The sequence below is a fragment of the Halichoeres trimaculatus genome, unplaced genomic scaffold (assembly GCF_033239565.1).
Source record: "Halichoeres trimaculatus isolate MK-OKI-2021-1 unplaced genomic scaffold, fHalTri1.1 fHalTri1_scaffold_4, whole genome shotgun sequence".
Taxonomy (NCBI): Eukaryota; Metazoa; Chordata; class Actinopteri; order Labriformes; family Labridae; genus Halichoeres; species Halichoeres trimaculatus.
In genome coordinates, this window is record NW_027437182.1 from 23,669,835 (window position 1) to 23,685,335 (window position 15,501).

The following is a 15,501-nucleotide window of genomic DNA, read 5'->3' on the forward strand; positions in this document are numbered from 1 at the left end:
CCATGCTGAAACTAACAACAGTCACTTTTGCAAACAACAGATTCAGGAATGAGGACTGAGTTTTACATGACAGAAAGAGCCAAACAAACATGAAGATAAATGAAAATGAGTGAAAACGACTGAAGTCTATTACGAGTCTAATCTTGTCGTCTGTCTACATTGATTTGTTAGGTCTGTGCCTCTCCTCTGTTCACCTAATTGCCCCCACCCTGACCTCCTAATTACCTCTCTAAGACCTGGTTGGTCTCAGCTCAGTGCGCTGAGCTGCTGTCTGCTGTCTGCAGCTGTTTGTCGTACCAACATGAGCAGACAAGGGTGGAAAGGAAGAGGATGTGAAGGCAAAAAAAAAAGAACAAACCCTAAATTAAGAAAGCATGATGAGTAGCAGAGCGGGTCATAGAGAGGTAATGTAGAGAAACAAGAGAGAGAGTCAGTAGAGCTGAATCTATCTGAGGAGGTTTGCTGAGGCTGGGCTCAGGTGGACCGTGTACAGCCATGCAGCTGTCACTGCACTTAGCACTGATGTGATAAATGTTTCTGGCTCTCACTGGGCTGAATAGATGATGAAATAAATAGCCCCTGATGAGATAATGACTTATAATCATGAAGATGGCAATGACAGCAAGGTTAATTTACTGAGAACATCAGAGAGTTCACATACCTGACCAAAAAGTCCAGCTGGGTGCGAGAAATCCAAAGGGGTTGTTGGATTCTTTGGTGTGTTTTTTGTCTGGTGTCACTGTAGATTTACTGTCCTCAGTTTTTGTGCTTTTACCCTTGGAAGGTGTCCAACCACTTCCAACCACAAAGGACTCAGAGACTGCGGACCGGGATTCCATTTCTGTTGCAGCAACAATGGATTTTGAAGAAAAGGTAGTCAAGTGGATTATGTCAGTAGATGTCTGAGCACCTTCACTGGTTTCTGGAGTAGCTGTGAGCAAATCAGGTGTGCTTGTTGTTTTCTGCTTCCCCTCATGAAGCCATGAAACAGATGGTAGCTTTGTGCTGGCATCTTCTGAAGAGTCTTTTCCAGTGGTGGCTGTGTCAGTAGCATCCACCGTTGTTAAGTCTGTGTTAGTCAAAAGCTGCACTGTAGTCACCTCAGAGGGAGTCAGCACCTCCATGAGAGCTTCTGGTGTGGAAGACACAACTTCCTCTCTGCTCATTCCTTTTTTGTGCTTCTCAAAAATAGGGGTGAAATCAGATTTTGAGGAGAGGTTTTCTGTAGGTCGGCTGACATAGAGGACCTCTCCCCTGGCTTCCTCTGCTGTGTCAGGTGCCTGTGTTGCCTCAGGTTGTGTAGTTGGTTGTTCAAATAGCTGCCAATAAGACAGAGTTGTGTGCTCTGCCACAGTCACAAACTCAGGCTGGCTTTGGCTTGGTGAAGCCTCTGTTTTAGGACTCACTTTGACCCCACTGCTGTCAAAGTCAATGACTTTAAATCCAAACCCAGCTGGCAAGTTACTTTCTTCACCACTCCCATCCATCTCCCTCTCCTCCCCTGATGTGGTCCTTGCAGCTGATGGAGTGCTAGCATCATCTCTGTCCTGATCCCTCTCCTGACCTGAGTAGTATCCTGGATTGTCCTGTCGCAGGGAAGTGGGCAGTGTCATCACCTCGAGTGGCCCGGCTTTGATTTCCAAAGGTTCCTTGGTGGAGTATTTGCCGACATAAGCTACAGGAGGGTTTTGTTTGGAGCCATGTGATGACTCAACGGGCTGAAAGTAGCTGCTTTGGAGGTGATCAAAGATTGAGCTTCCTCTGGATATGTGGACTTGTTCATGTGGTGGTGATGTCTCATTAGTTGTGGTGACAGGGAATTCTGAGGGGAACAGAGATAAAGAGAAGATTGATCAATTGAGCATGGCATCAGTTTGTGGAGTAAACATGATCAGTCCAACGAACATCTGCTGCTCTTAACACCAGCCCGTATGAAGCAATTTCCCCAAGGGTATCAATAAAGTATTTCTGATTCTGATTCTGGTATTAGTTGATAGCTCAGCTGAATTTATATACTTATCCACCAAGAAAATAGCAAAATGTGCATTTGATTTAAAATTTATATTTCCTACTCTTTCTGTTCCCCTGCAAACCACCTCCTCTCGCTGCAGCACCTCTTTCCATGCTGTGGCTGATTTTACCAAACTCAAATGGTTGTAGGGACGGGTACTGCATCAGGTAATTTTATATGTATCGACCAAATTCTGTCTGTAGTACCAAGTACTGATTCATGTGAAATCAAACGGTACCATGTTTCGGTGCTTAAATGCATCCTTGTGACTGTGAGGGGGTAGGAGAGAAGGTAATTGCTTGAAAACAATTAATTATTTTGTCGAGAGCAGACCTGGCAGAAACGCAGCTGCATTTAAAATATTTAAATCGAGGGGGTGGATTTAATTTTATGAAAGTAAAGTTAGAAATTAAAATTCTAGTTAGGACCTGGGTATTACTTTTTTTTTTTGAGCACAGTTTGGAAATGGTTATGCAAACATCAGCCCTGGTAGGATCAGTGATGTGAGTCATCAGTCTGTATTTCAGTGTCGTGTGGCCTATTTCACTGATTTTTTCTTTGTGTCATTTATTTTTAATTTCCTTGCTCACACTCTAAATTGGGATTTTGAAATGAAGCAATTTTCTGATTTTGTAAAAATCTTAGAGGAAGATAGGATGATCTCTACTGGTCCCAGAACCTGCTGGATCAAATTTCTGACCATGGGACAGACTACTACATGTGGCAAACAACCTTAAAGTTATCACTTTCCTTCACACGTTTTTAAAGTATGTTGAAAGTGAGTATAATGCACAAACTTTTGACTTTTTTAGTGAGCTGATAGAAGTCAAATGAAACAAACCAGAGGTTGGATATTTTGGACTACTTTCCTCACCAGCAGAGCTGATCAGCACAGCTATTAAAATCTCTGGAGTATAGATGACAGCCATCCTTTAAAGGCCCATAAACATGTGTGTACATGTTAGCACACAGAAACACCTACACACACCACAAGGATGAACACATTTATTCAAAGTAATTTCACACTCTTATTCCCTTCAGATTCTTTTTACCCCAAACAGCCTCCTTCCTTCAGGAACACTCTCCTGTGGTGAGAGAAGCCATGTGGAAAAACACAGGAGCACTTGGAGTACTTGGATAAGCAAATTGCTTGCTCCACAACAAGCTCCCATCTTAGACCTGTTTATTTAGATGAAGTGGTCCACTGCCTTATCAGCTTACAGTTTTAAACCAAACCCTGTCTGCAGCATCAATTATTTATCCTGTGTGAGTGTGTGACTCACAGCCGGTGTGTGTTTTTTATGGCAGCAGTGCATTGGTGCTGCTGAAAGGACCAGCTCGTGTTGCGTCATCATGGCTTATTTGGCTGCTCTCAGTTCAGTTGATGGGTCTAAAATGTGCAGTGATACAGCAGGGGGTGTTTGCAAATTACCCAGATAGAGAGAACATACACAAACAAGCACATGCATAAAACATGAATATGGATGTTAATGATTCAGAAGGATATCATTAAACTGAGCCTCAGTGAAGTTTATGAGCCTGAGGTTCAATTCTAATTGAGCCATGTCACTGGCATAATTGTCCTATTGATACTACAAACAGCACATGAATTTTAGTCTGGTGACATTTAGAATAATTGAACAATAATCTGGTTCGATCTTGTATAAAATGAGCGACAGAATCAGGACGAGACATTTAGACAGACTCTTAAGATTTGATCGTGCTGTTAACAACACACTTTAAATTTCTCTCTGATGATGTGACTGCTCACACCGTTTGCAACTTCACTCAGGAATGTTGCAACACAAACCCACAATAAACCCTGTTCAGATGATAATTGTGTGCTTCTACTAAAAGTGTTTCTGCTGTGTTAACGCCACTTCACTGGGGTAAGAGAGCAGAGAGAATTACCCAAGTCAGGCAGACGTGATATTAAATTGCGAGTGGAGGCTGACAATGAAAAAAGAGAGCACCACTGATACTTCATCCCATCTGCAGATATGGCGTGTAATAAAGGAGGCTGAGGGGAAGTTATTGCAAGGCTGTTTGAATCCTGTCAGAAGAATCTACACTGTCAGTGCTCAGACTCCTTTGCCTGCTGTTTTAAAAGTTCAGCCTTCGAGAGACTGGTTAGAAGAATACAGCATTTTTATTGATGTACAGTGAGACCTTTGTGTAGTTTATTCAGATTCAACATTCTGTTTTTAAGATTGAGCACTATGAAATGTAAAAGAGAGGAAATGTTCAAATGTTTCATGTGTTAACAAAGTGCAGTAGCCAGAGTTATTTAGCTACATTAAAGGATCTCTATCAAAATTCCCCCAAAATACTGATATGTTTTCTTCTGTCTTTTGTATTCTGTCTGCAGTGCAAAGTGTTTACTCTTCAATCAAACAGGAAACATAGCCCTTGCTAAGTATTGTAGAGAACCTAGATTGTATAATACTGTTTATAGAAGATGTCTGTTTTTAGCCCCTTTCTTCCTGATACAGAGTTTTGATTACTATCATTGACAGTGGCTTTAGTGGTTGTGTTGAACTGCACCTAGCTTCATTTGGATGACACAAAAAAGCATGTCTTTGGTCTCTGTGTGTGCCAGTAGAGAAATGAGGTTTCCAGAACAAAACTGTGGATTGAAGCGGGCTGTCACATTTGTTTTTGCTTTGGAGACTTCTGATGTGTATGAGGCTTTGAATGTTTCTGCCACCAGCCTCAAGTGGAAACTTGAAGAACTGCAATTTTTTTTGCACTTCTGCATGGGCTTCTTATTTTAACACCAGGGGTTGCTGCTTGGCTGAGAATGGGCATAGCCTAAGGTGAGGCACAAACTGAGTGAGTATAGTCTACTGATCATTATCATGTTTTTAATCATGTATTTTTCCAAAAGGAACTCGGCTGGCAACTTTCATCACAGAACCATTTAAAAGCAGAGGAACCCTTGCCCTCTTCCCTTCTTCTTGCTCTCCTCCTCTACCAAAGGGTTGCTTGCTCCTACATTACCTCCTACCTTCAGAGAGCGCTGGCTTAATTGGCTGAGACATAGATGGAGGTGAAGCAGCCCAACCTTGACATTCATTAGATACTGTGGTGCATAATGCATGCCACTGCTTGGATTTTCATTTATACCTCACAGGTTGGTTTCCACTTTCAGGTAGCACAGCAGTGAGTATTTATTTTAATAAAGCTGGCAACAGCGAGGCGAGAAAAGCCTCTCACCTTTATTGAATCATTCTTTGGACTGCCTGGGAGAGACACCAGTCTCTCTTTGTTCCTCCTTGAGGTGATTCCAAGGATTTTTAGTTTAGGTGGTCTTCACAAAGCTTTTTATTTTGGCCTCCATCTGAACATTTTCTACTTCTCACCACAAGGTTTCTTTAATAGTTACTTGATAACTACTTTCTCTTTACAGTCGCTGCAATGGCCCAACAACCTTCAGCTCTCTTCCAGTGCTATAGCAGAATACGTAAGTTGGTGTCAAGGCACTTGAGCTGAAAAGGCTGAATACTGGCCTTAGTTTATATCCTGTGCTGTGTTGTAGTGTGCTGCAGCATTCCTGAAGGTGATTTACTGTGCTGGGGATGTTACCAGTTTGACACAGCCTCCACGTTCTCCAGCCCAGTCCAAACCGACCAGCAATAGACCCCTTGTGTACTTTTCACACTCCTCCCTTGTGTCTGGATATGTTTCTTATAGAGGGATTATCAGTCTACATCATGATAAAGATGCATCTTGACTACAGAAGTAGCATTTAGCTCCATTCATTCAGACGAGTTTGCATTTTTTTAACACTAAATTCAACCTGTTCTCAGCATAAAAATGTACGGTTGTTCTGTGGTCAGTTTTTAGAACCACAATACTATACAACAGAGTTTTGACCGTTACAGAGCAACCGGTGTTTTGGAGTTAATAGCGACCATTCTAACCAGTGTCTCTCAGCCGACAGTATCAGTGATTAACGACAGAGAGTCACCTGTTAACAGGCTCACACTTTACACTGAAATACCAGTGACGGCTGCGGGTGAATAATTAAATGTGCCACCTTTATCTGATTTGGTGCTGTTCTCTGGACGTAGTTTTCTGGTTCTTTTATTATGAACCTGGTCTCAGACTCGGCAGTGTGCTTTTTTGGTTTGGGAGGGTTTCTGATTTATTGACAAGTTTATGTCCATGAGCATCGAGTGACAGTTGTGTGTTGAAATTGCTCTCTGGGTACACGCCGGATTCCTCCGCTAAAAACATCTGTCCACCTAATATCTGTCCACCACTTACTGCTATTTCACAAACCTGGGAGCCGTTTACCATCCGTAAAAGTGATATCTAGTTTAAAAATGTGTTTTTTGGTGGTTAACTCCTCTGTGTCAGTTGACAAACCATTATACTCCACAGTGCTTTTGCACCCAAGTTGCACGTCCGTGTTTGTAAACAAACAAATAATCTCTCTATACTCTGATTACTTTATTTTGTTTCATCACCTATTTAATTTATGTTCACTTGATTCCTCCTTTCAACCTAATACTTACTTTGGCTCATATACAAGCCCTTTTTGTATTGCTGGTATGTTGTGTCAGATCGTGCATATGGAAGCAAACCTTTAATGCAGCCAATTTAGCTTCATTTCCAAGCTTAGCTTCTGTTTTGTGTTTGTGGTTTGCCCCTCATGTTTGTTTACAATTATTGTTTAATTTAATCTACAGTGATGCTTTAAATTTCTTCTGACAGGAAATGTATTACAGACAACACAAGGGAAAAGACAAGAGAGTGAGGAAGAGAGATAAGTGCTATTCATGATGCATAACACAAGTTGTATATTTACGAGTGACATTTAAATGCACCACACCTCTCTCTTATAAAAAACTGTGCCAGTCTATAATTTAGTCTCTGTCTCTATTTCCCCTCATCTTTCAGTTATTAAAGCTGTAAAAACACAGAGCAGTGAGTGTCGAGCTCTTACCGTTGACAGTGGATGGAGGGTTGTCAGCAGAGCTGTTGGAGGCCTGTTCTCCTGGCTGAGTGGTGGGCTCACTTTGCCCTGTGATTTGGACTGCAGGCACTAATGGAATCAGTGGCATCAGCTCTTTCTCCTGCTCAGACAGACCATCCTCTGGACTTTGTAGTCCACTTGTAGGAGCCCTGAAGGAGAAACCACCACTCCTGTGCTCCATGATGGCATTATCCATGGTTCTTTTGTCTCCATTGGGTTTTGGTTCACTCTGGTTCCTGCTGGATGCTCCTCCCTGTGTCTGGTTCACTCGCTCTGTTTCCTCAAATACTAAATGTCTGTTTTCAGTCTCCTCAATCCCCTCGCCTCCTCTCCAATTCTTAAAGGGCTTCATCAGAGAGTTCACAAACCCTGCCAATACACTCATACTAGTCTGAGCCTGAGGAGTAGAAGCAGCAGCAGTGGAGGGTAATGTAGGGGAGTCAGATGATCCAAAATGTTTGTTAGAACCTCCATAGCTTATTGTCTCCTCCATTTTTTTGTTCCTCTTTGGACCACTGGATTCCTCCGGGCTGGGCTGGAAGCCTTTGGGTCTTTTCTGTTTTTCACTCCAGCCTGCCTCTGGATTTAGATGGATGACTTTGTGCTCTTCAGAGATCTCAGAGGAGTTGTTGATTCCAGCAGTGGAGTTGTCTTCTGTGCTATTTAGGTCAACAAGACTAGTCACAGTTGGACTCTTTGAGAGAGGGTCTGTGTGCTGGGCTTCAGTGACGGAGGAGATGGCCTCTGCTGCTGGGTTGGCATTCTTGTTCAGAGTCTTTGATTCTGCAGCCTGGACTCCTGCCGGTTGGTGAGCTGCAGCACACAAAAGAATCATTTCACTGAAGAGAATATCACAGTTTTTTTTTTTTTTTTTTTTTTTAACTTGACCTGCCGTTTCTACAGTGCACAGCACTGCACTGAAGCTCACTTTAATCTACCCTGTTGAGTCCAAACTGCTGTTGCGAATCAGATTCACGGCTCACTGTTTTAGCACGTTGGACTGAGTGAATCTAATCATTTTTTAAATGATGTGTAGTGACATGTATGACGACTGAGACTGTGGGTAAAGTAATATTTTCATGTATTTAACCCAATCGTTAAGCTAAATGCACATTGGCCTGTTTCTACTTTTTGATATAAGATTTCATCACGTTTTACATGAATGCAAATGTTAAACACAATTGCTCTTACAATGGAGAGGCTCATCTATCAGCCTGTTGTCAGGAAAAATAAAAAGCTGCTTTGCTCTCACGCTGCAAAATTTAGGATTCATGGATACTTAAGGAAAAATTGATGAGCTGACAATGAAAATGATAAAAATATTCCTTTTTCCTTTTTCATGAAAATAAATGAAACTGTCAACTTTTCCTCTGGTGTGTCTACTCTCTCTTCCTGTCGGTATCCTTATCTTTTTATCTTTCTGTTTCTGCTTGTGTCTGTCTTTCCATCTGTCTCTCTCCTCTAATCAGTCATATCATCTGTCTTTCTGCTCCTCTCTCTTTCTATCCCTCTATCACTTTGTATCACACAAGCTGTCCAATCAAATCAAGGGGCACAGATTTCACGCCATCTAACTGTTTCATGTGAGACACAAACATGTTGTTATAATTACTCATCAGACTGGAAAGCAAATCACACAACCCCACTACTGTTGTCATGGTAATTACAACGATAGAGCTTCTCGAGAAGTTGTACCTGTGTAGCAGTAAGCGTCAAATAGGGTGGTGGTGTCTGGGAAGCCGATACGGTTGGGGTTGTTATAGACCGTCCTCACCCCAGGCTGTTCTCCTCCGCAGTTTTTTCGTGGAACGTTGATGGGGTAACGGACGCTGCCGTCAGCCAGCCAGCCAGGATCACACTGGTCCAGACCGGCCTGCCAGGCCAGGTAGAGCTGCCCCACAGTGGCCAGCTGGGCTCCCAGTGAATGGCAGTGAGTAGAAGCTGTGGCCAGACTCAGCTTCTCTTCAACTGCAGAGTGGAAGACCTCACCTGGGACAAGGAGAAGAGAAAGAGACGGATGGTTAAGATTCCAGGCTTGGCACTGTTTTCAGTCTTGGTTGACTAAATTGCAAGGATACAGAGATCAAACCCTCACCTTCTGATTTAGAGACAACCAACTCTATCTTGAGCAACACACACCACACCCACCCACACACACACAGCCCCCAAAACAACTGTCCTGACCTGTTCGTTCAGATTTTGCTGGACATTATGATCGTTTTATGCTGACGTGAACAGAATTGAACATCTTCTGTAATCACTTTTTTTAAGGGGGTATTATGCTTTTCTACATTTAAACGTGAGGAAACCTCTACATATTCATATGTCATACAAATCCCTGATTTTTTCTGCATACTGCTTGAAATCTAAAAATATCTTCACAAGACTTGCTGAAATACTGAGGTCATCACATAAGGAACTCCTAACTGGCTCATATCTTTGGAGAGGCAGGCCTCAAACACCAAGGTCTGCCAACAACTCTGCCTACTAAAAGAGGGCTGGCCTCTTGAGGGTTTGTGGAGTGAGGAGCTTTAAAGAGACAGCAGGTCAAACAGAGCAAAAACAGGTTTTCTAGATCAGGGGTTCCCAAACTTTACTATGCCAAGGCCCCCCAAACAGCATTTGCTTCTGGCAGGGGACCCCCTTTGGAAACCAGCAGACAATGCTTCAGAATATGTAGAGAAATGTTAACTTTAAGAATGTATTTTCTAAATTTGTTTTTACTTTCAATAATTGTTACATTTGTTTAAAACAGGAAATCATCAATAAACAAAAGTCAGACTCACACAAGTAGGTTGTTGCAAAAGAGAGAAGGTATTTCAGGGCTTTGTCAGCCAAGGTGAGATCCTCTTTTCTTACATGTAGCCAGTAGTTAGACAAGGCAAGAGTCTCAAAGCTCAGTTCAGTTTTTTGGATAGCTTATTAATAGGCGCAAACCACCAGGTCTACACAGATTGTGACATTTTCATGCTGGAGTTGCTGCTGTCAGAACAGGTGCGGATAGGTACAATCGGAAACATGTGAACCCAGAACTTTACGTTTTGTATGTTCAGAACAAAGAGTTACAAACAAACAAACAAACAAACAAAAAAAGAAAACCTAAATGTTAATGAAAAATAAATGAATAAGTAGATTCTATTTTTTTCCCTTTCCTCCAATTTTCCAAGGACCCCTTGTGCTTCCTGGGGGCCCCCAAGAGGCCATGACCCCTACTTTGAAAACCACTGTTCTAAAACACCAGTGTGAGAAAAGCAGGGTATTTTTGGAGCAGCAAAGTACTTAAAGCTATTTGGTGGAGTACAAGAGGAACAATACCAAGACTAAAAAACACATTGCCCCCCTTTTGATACATCATATTAATAATAAAATAATTGTACCACTGTAAGGCTAAATGTGGATTTTCTGAGCTGTAACTCATGTAAGCTATGACAGGGCTACCAGGGGGACAGTATACAGCCAAAAAAGCCTGAGTAGTAAATCAGTAAGTAAAGACACTAATGATGTCTGCAAGGTGCCAGACCACAACAGCTGGATACAACATGATGTTTCTTTCTCCCTCTTGGTATAAAAACTGCTTTTCTTCACTCCTATGTTCTTTATCACAGACTTGCAGCGCTGCACACCCCCAGCTCAGCGAACCATGACTAAACTCAGATTTACGGTTGAAGCTTCTGACTTGTACCTTGAAACTGCTTCGCAAAGCAGTAGACATCAAACAGCTCATCAGGAGACCTATTTCCATAGTTACGGACACCAGGTGAGTCCTCTTGATCACCATAGCAGCCTTGCCGAGGCGACTGAATGGGATACCTGTGCAGAAAATCAGCAAGAGAGAGAGAGAAAAGGGAAAAGAGAGGTTAGTATAGCTTCTGACATTAGAAGGAAGCTCAAGTCAAACTTTTCTCACTCTATGATGAGTCTGTGTTTGAGTGTTTCAAAATCAGATGTAAGTGAGCAAAATTTTCACATCTCCTCTGTTGTAAACAAAAACTTTGAGTAATGTATTTCTCATTGAGATTCAGCAGATATAGAGTCACATGAAGATGTATATGATGTAAATCCTCCACAACTGCATCAACATTTTGGTTAAAAATTCTAACTTGTTTGAAAGGAAAGAAGAGAAAGACAGAAGCAAGAGGTTAAAGAATCAGGAAATGGCGCTGAAAAAAAAACAACGATTAAGCCTCAGCTCGAGCAATTATTCTACAAGGCCAGTGATTCCAGCAGCATTGTCAGTACAGATAAAGAGGCTGGATTAAACATCATGCCTGAATACAAACAGAGTCATAAAAGCAGATCTTAACTGATGTGGTGTTAAAGGGCTTTCAGCAGTAGAGATAAGAAAAGTTCTTTATGAAACTTGGTCCAAACATCCACAGAGGAAAAAACATGCCTGCACATAACCACAAACTGTGAGTCTTTTATCTTCAACAGCTGCCTGTTTTTCATCAGAGCTTAAAATGAGAACTGAGTCTCTAGCAGCTTTGGACAAAGACTCTTTATTTCTACTCAGCAGCTGATAAAGCAATGGCTAATGTCTGTTTTTTTTCAAGGTAGTAATTGGACTCTTCCCTCCTGGCTGATGTGCAGTCTGAGCTCTCTGAATCTGGACCAATTAGAGGACCCCCAAGTGAAAAACACCAAAGTACAGGGTGGAAGAAAAAGAAGGAAAACTGGAGGAGCAGCGTGCTGCCTGAGGTTGGGAAAAGTGTCAAAAACACAACATTTAATCTGCTTTGGTACAGGAGAAAGTGTGATTTGAAATCTGATATGCAGAAAACTGCTGAGAGACAAGCTTTGACTGGTGATGTTGAAAGAGACTTTGTCAAACTGAAACACAGGCAGCAGCCTGACAGACAGCTCAGAGGGCAGCAGTAGTTAACTGACTCTTTAGTGCGCAAACAAGCAATTAGGCCCGATTATATTAAACTGTTCTGTGTTCATAAAAACTAGAAAAACTAAAAAGAAACTTTCTGTCTGACATATTTAGACTTGTTTGCAGCTCACTAAACTCTTATACTTCTCATGTTTCAGTTGTGTAACGTACCCAGCTGAACCAAACTGCTTGCTGGACGCATAGCTTAAGAGAGAGTAGATAATGTTTGGCTTAATTTTTTTTCATGAATATATAAAACACTCCCCTTTTTTCAGTACTGCTGTACACAAAGAGGGAGATCTCTTGAAACAGTAAAACATGGCCAAACAAAATGATTTCAAGAATCAATGATCAGGATAGTTTCATACACCAATACTCACCGTACAGTCTGGTCAGACAGCCAACCAGCATCACAGTTATCATATCCATCAGCAAAAGCAGCCTGCAGCTGGTCTGGAGTTGCAATGACTGCTGAGTTCTCCACACACACTCTCTTAGCATCAGTGAAGGACAGGGAGTAGCGGTCATGGGGGGCTCTGTAGTGAAATACCACACCTGGAACACAGAGCGACAGAGTGTGAGGACTGTAAGGGCACTTCAGAAACTAGTCTCAAGAATTTATGACCTGTAACGTCTGGGTCACAGAAACATTCATAAACTGGAAGCTCAAACTGTTAAAACATGAGCATGAGCGGATAACGTATATTCGGATAACGAACACAAAGCCCTCATATACCCTCATCACTTCCTGACATTGTTCCACCTGTGATGGAGGAAACAACAACATCCAGGTTGACAGTTAATGCATCGTGTGATACTTTCATGCACTAGCAAGCATCAGTCACCCACCTGTCCTGGAGGCAGATGTAATAATGGAGATTGACCTGACATACTACACTCACCAGCCACTTTATTAGGTACACCTGGCCAACTGCTCGTTAACACAAAATTCTGATCAGCCAATCACATGGCAGCAACTCAATGCATTTAGACATGTTGACATGGTCATGACAATTCGGTTCAAACCGAGCATCAGCATGGGGAAGAAAGGTGATTTAAGGGACTTTGAACATGGCATGGTTGTTGGTGCCAGACGGGCTGGTCTGAGTATTTCTGAATCTGCTGATATACTGGGATTTTAACACCAGAAGATCACACCGGGTGACCCTCCTGTCAGCTAAGAACAGGAAACTGAGGCTACAATTCACACAGCAACACCAAAACTGGACAATAGAAGAAGGAAAAGGAAAAACGTTGCCTGGTCTGATGAGTCTAAATTTCTGCTCCACATTCAGATGGTAGGGTCAGAATTTGGCGTCAACAACATAAAAGCATGGATCCATCCTGCCTTGTATCAACGGTTCAGGCTGCTGGTGGTGTAATGGTGTGGGGGATATTTTCTTTGTACACTTTGGGCCCCTTAGTACCAAATGAGCATGGTTTAAAGTCCACAGCCTACCTGAGTATTGTTGCTGACCATGTCCATCCCTTTATGAGCACAGTGTACCCATCTTCTGATGGCTATTTCCAGCAGGATAACGCTCCATGTCATAAAGCTGGAATCGCCTCAGACTGGTTTCTTGAACATGACAATGAGTTCCCTGTACTCAAATGTCCTCCACAGTCCCCAGATATCAATCCAATAGAGCTCCTTTGGGATGTGGTGGAACAGGAGATTCTCATCATGGATGTTCAGACGGCAAACCTGTAGCAACTGTGTGATGCTATCATGTTAATATGGACCAAACTCTCTGAGGAACGTTTCCAGTACCTTGTTGAATCTATGCCATGAAGGATAAAGGCAGTTCTGAAGGCAAAAGGGGGTCCAACCCGGTACAAGCAAGGTGTACCTAATGATGTGGCCAGTCAGTGTAGATGGAAAATAACAGTTTTTATCAACAGATTTTGTTAAAAATGATCTGCCTCTTCAAAAGAAACTTGAGCTTAAAAAGATCACACAATGATGCACCATCCTCGAATCAGGTAACAAAAAGCAGCCACATCAGAGTACATACACAACTTACACATACAGTCAACACCACTGTGTTCTAGTTTGTTGATACCAAACAGCTGATGTGTCAGACAGAAGTGAGACAAAATAAGGTGAGACAAAGGCGGAAGCAGCAGGGAAGTAATGTAGGCAGAGAAATCATTCATTGAGCTCAGTGGATTAATATGATATAGATAAGCAGCATCAATACCTGCTAATTAAAACATTAAACACTCAGCAGAGTTAGTGTGAGGACGGCTTAGTCTTCCATATAGTGTGACTGCCAATTAAGACTAAGCCCTGGAGATGGTTACTCTTCAGCAGCGATGTAATTGGTTTCTCTCAGAAGGAGAGTTTTTCCTGACCTGTTAATAGATACAGTCGACACTCCTGAAAAATGTCACATGCTGTTAGCGCTTTAGGGAAAAACAAACTGCTCATAATGTTGCAGAGATGCCACGTGTCCTTTGGCGTGATGCATAAGCAAAAACTCTAAATTTAGAGTTGTGTTTCATGAGCAAAGCTCAGGGTAAGAACAGTCTGGGGATTCAAGCCTATCAGGGAGAAGAGTTTGGTCACCTGTAAGATCCCAAATCTAAACATTTGTTTTTCTGTAGTCAGGAAAGAAGTAACTTAAATGTTATATTCACCTTATCTTAACACTGTTCTGCATGTAAATCTTCAGATTATACAGCACATTGTTGACCTGTTAACCTTAAGGTATCTGGAATTTATGATGTTGCTGAAACTATGTCAAATGAATCAATTACATCTGCAGCTGTCACTTTGTCTTTAAATTTACTGTACACCAGCATGAGCTTGCACACAGTAGATAATACACTGTATGATTCTCTATGGTTGTTGTATAATAGCTCATTATCAGAATGAATGAGTGACCTGGAAAACAATGTGATGAAAGCTCTACCTCCAGGTAGTCTGACTACTCCACAAATATGACTGTCCTGGACACAGTACTGTAGAAAATGATCTGCCAGGCTAGTGAATCCACAAGGGCCAAACAAAGATTAAAAAAAAAATCCAAAATGCTCCAGGGCAGGGGGAAAAAATATCTTCATTCACCTGTGACCTCCAGGGGAACTGTGTCCTGCTCATCATTGATGCCCACCACAACCTCACAGCGGTACAGCCCGGAGTCACTGGATCGTAGCCCTGACAGAGCAAGACTGGCATTGTAACGGTTCTCATTGTAGCCAGGCAGAGTGACTCGACCCTGGAAGGCCTTCTTCACCTACAGGAGGGACATGGAAGGATAAAAGTTAAAGTGGATCTGCTCAAACACCAGTAAGTCATTCACATTGTCAGAAAGCTTTGAACCAAATCTTTCACACTGGTAGTTCTCAGACTCAGTCCTACCTTGACCACATTATCTTTGGCCACCAGGACTGACTGTTCCTTCTGCAGACCATCAGAGCCTCTCTGGCCCCAAACCTTGGTCCACTTGATCCTGGGGGGCTCATGGGATGAACTGACACCAGGGCGGAGGGTAAACAGGCAGGGGAGCAGGACAGTTTTGGACAGCTCTTCACTGATGGTCTGATGGGTAACCTTCCTCATATTCACCACAGCGTCTGCTTTAGTTAGGCCTGATAAGAGCAGGGAGAAGAAGAGGAGACAATCAATGT

The 15,501-nt window shown here is 42.3% G+C and overlaps 1 protein-coding gene across 1 annotated transcript in view; it reads right to left on the minus strand.

The window, feature by feature from the left end:
- The window catches only part of LOC141789615 (neurocan core protein-like), a 125,430-nt gene that overhangs the window by 72,704 nt on the left and 37,225 nt on the right, over positions 1 to 15,501 (minus strand). Inside the window, exons 3-9 of the mRNA XM_074669114.1 lie at positions 15,233 to 15,462; positions 14,939 to 15,107; positions 12,249 to 12,423; positions 10,675 to 10,802; positions 8,688 to 8,981; positions 6,963 to 7,805; positions 662 to 1,822 (exon numbers count right to left, since the gene is read on the minus strand). Coding sequence (XP_074525215.1) covers positions 662 to 1,822; positions 6,963 to 7,805; positions 8,688 to 8,981; positions 10,675 to 10,802; positions 12,249 to 12,423; positions 14,939 to 15,107; positions 15,233 to 15,462 — 3,000 coding nt within the window. The remainder of the gene's footprint in view (positions 1 to 661; positions 1,823 to 6,962; positions 7,806 to 8,687; positions 8,982 to 10,674; positions 10,803 to 12,248; positions 12,424 to 14,938; positions 15,108 to 15,232; positions 15,463 to 15,501) is intronic.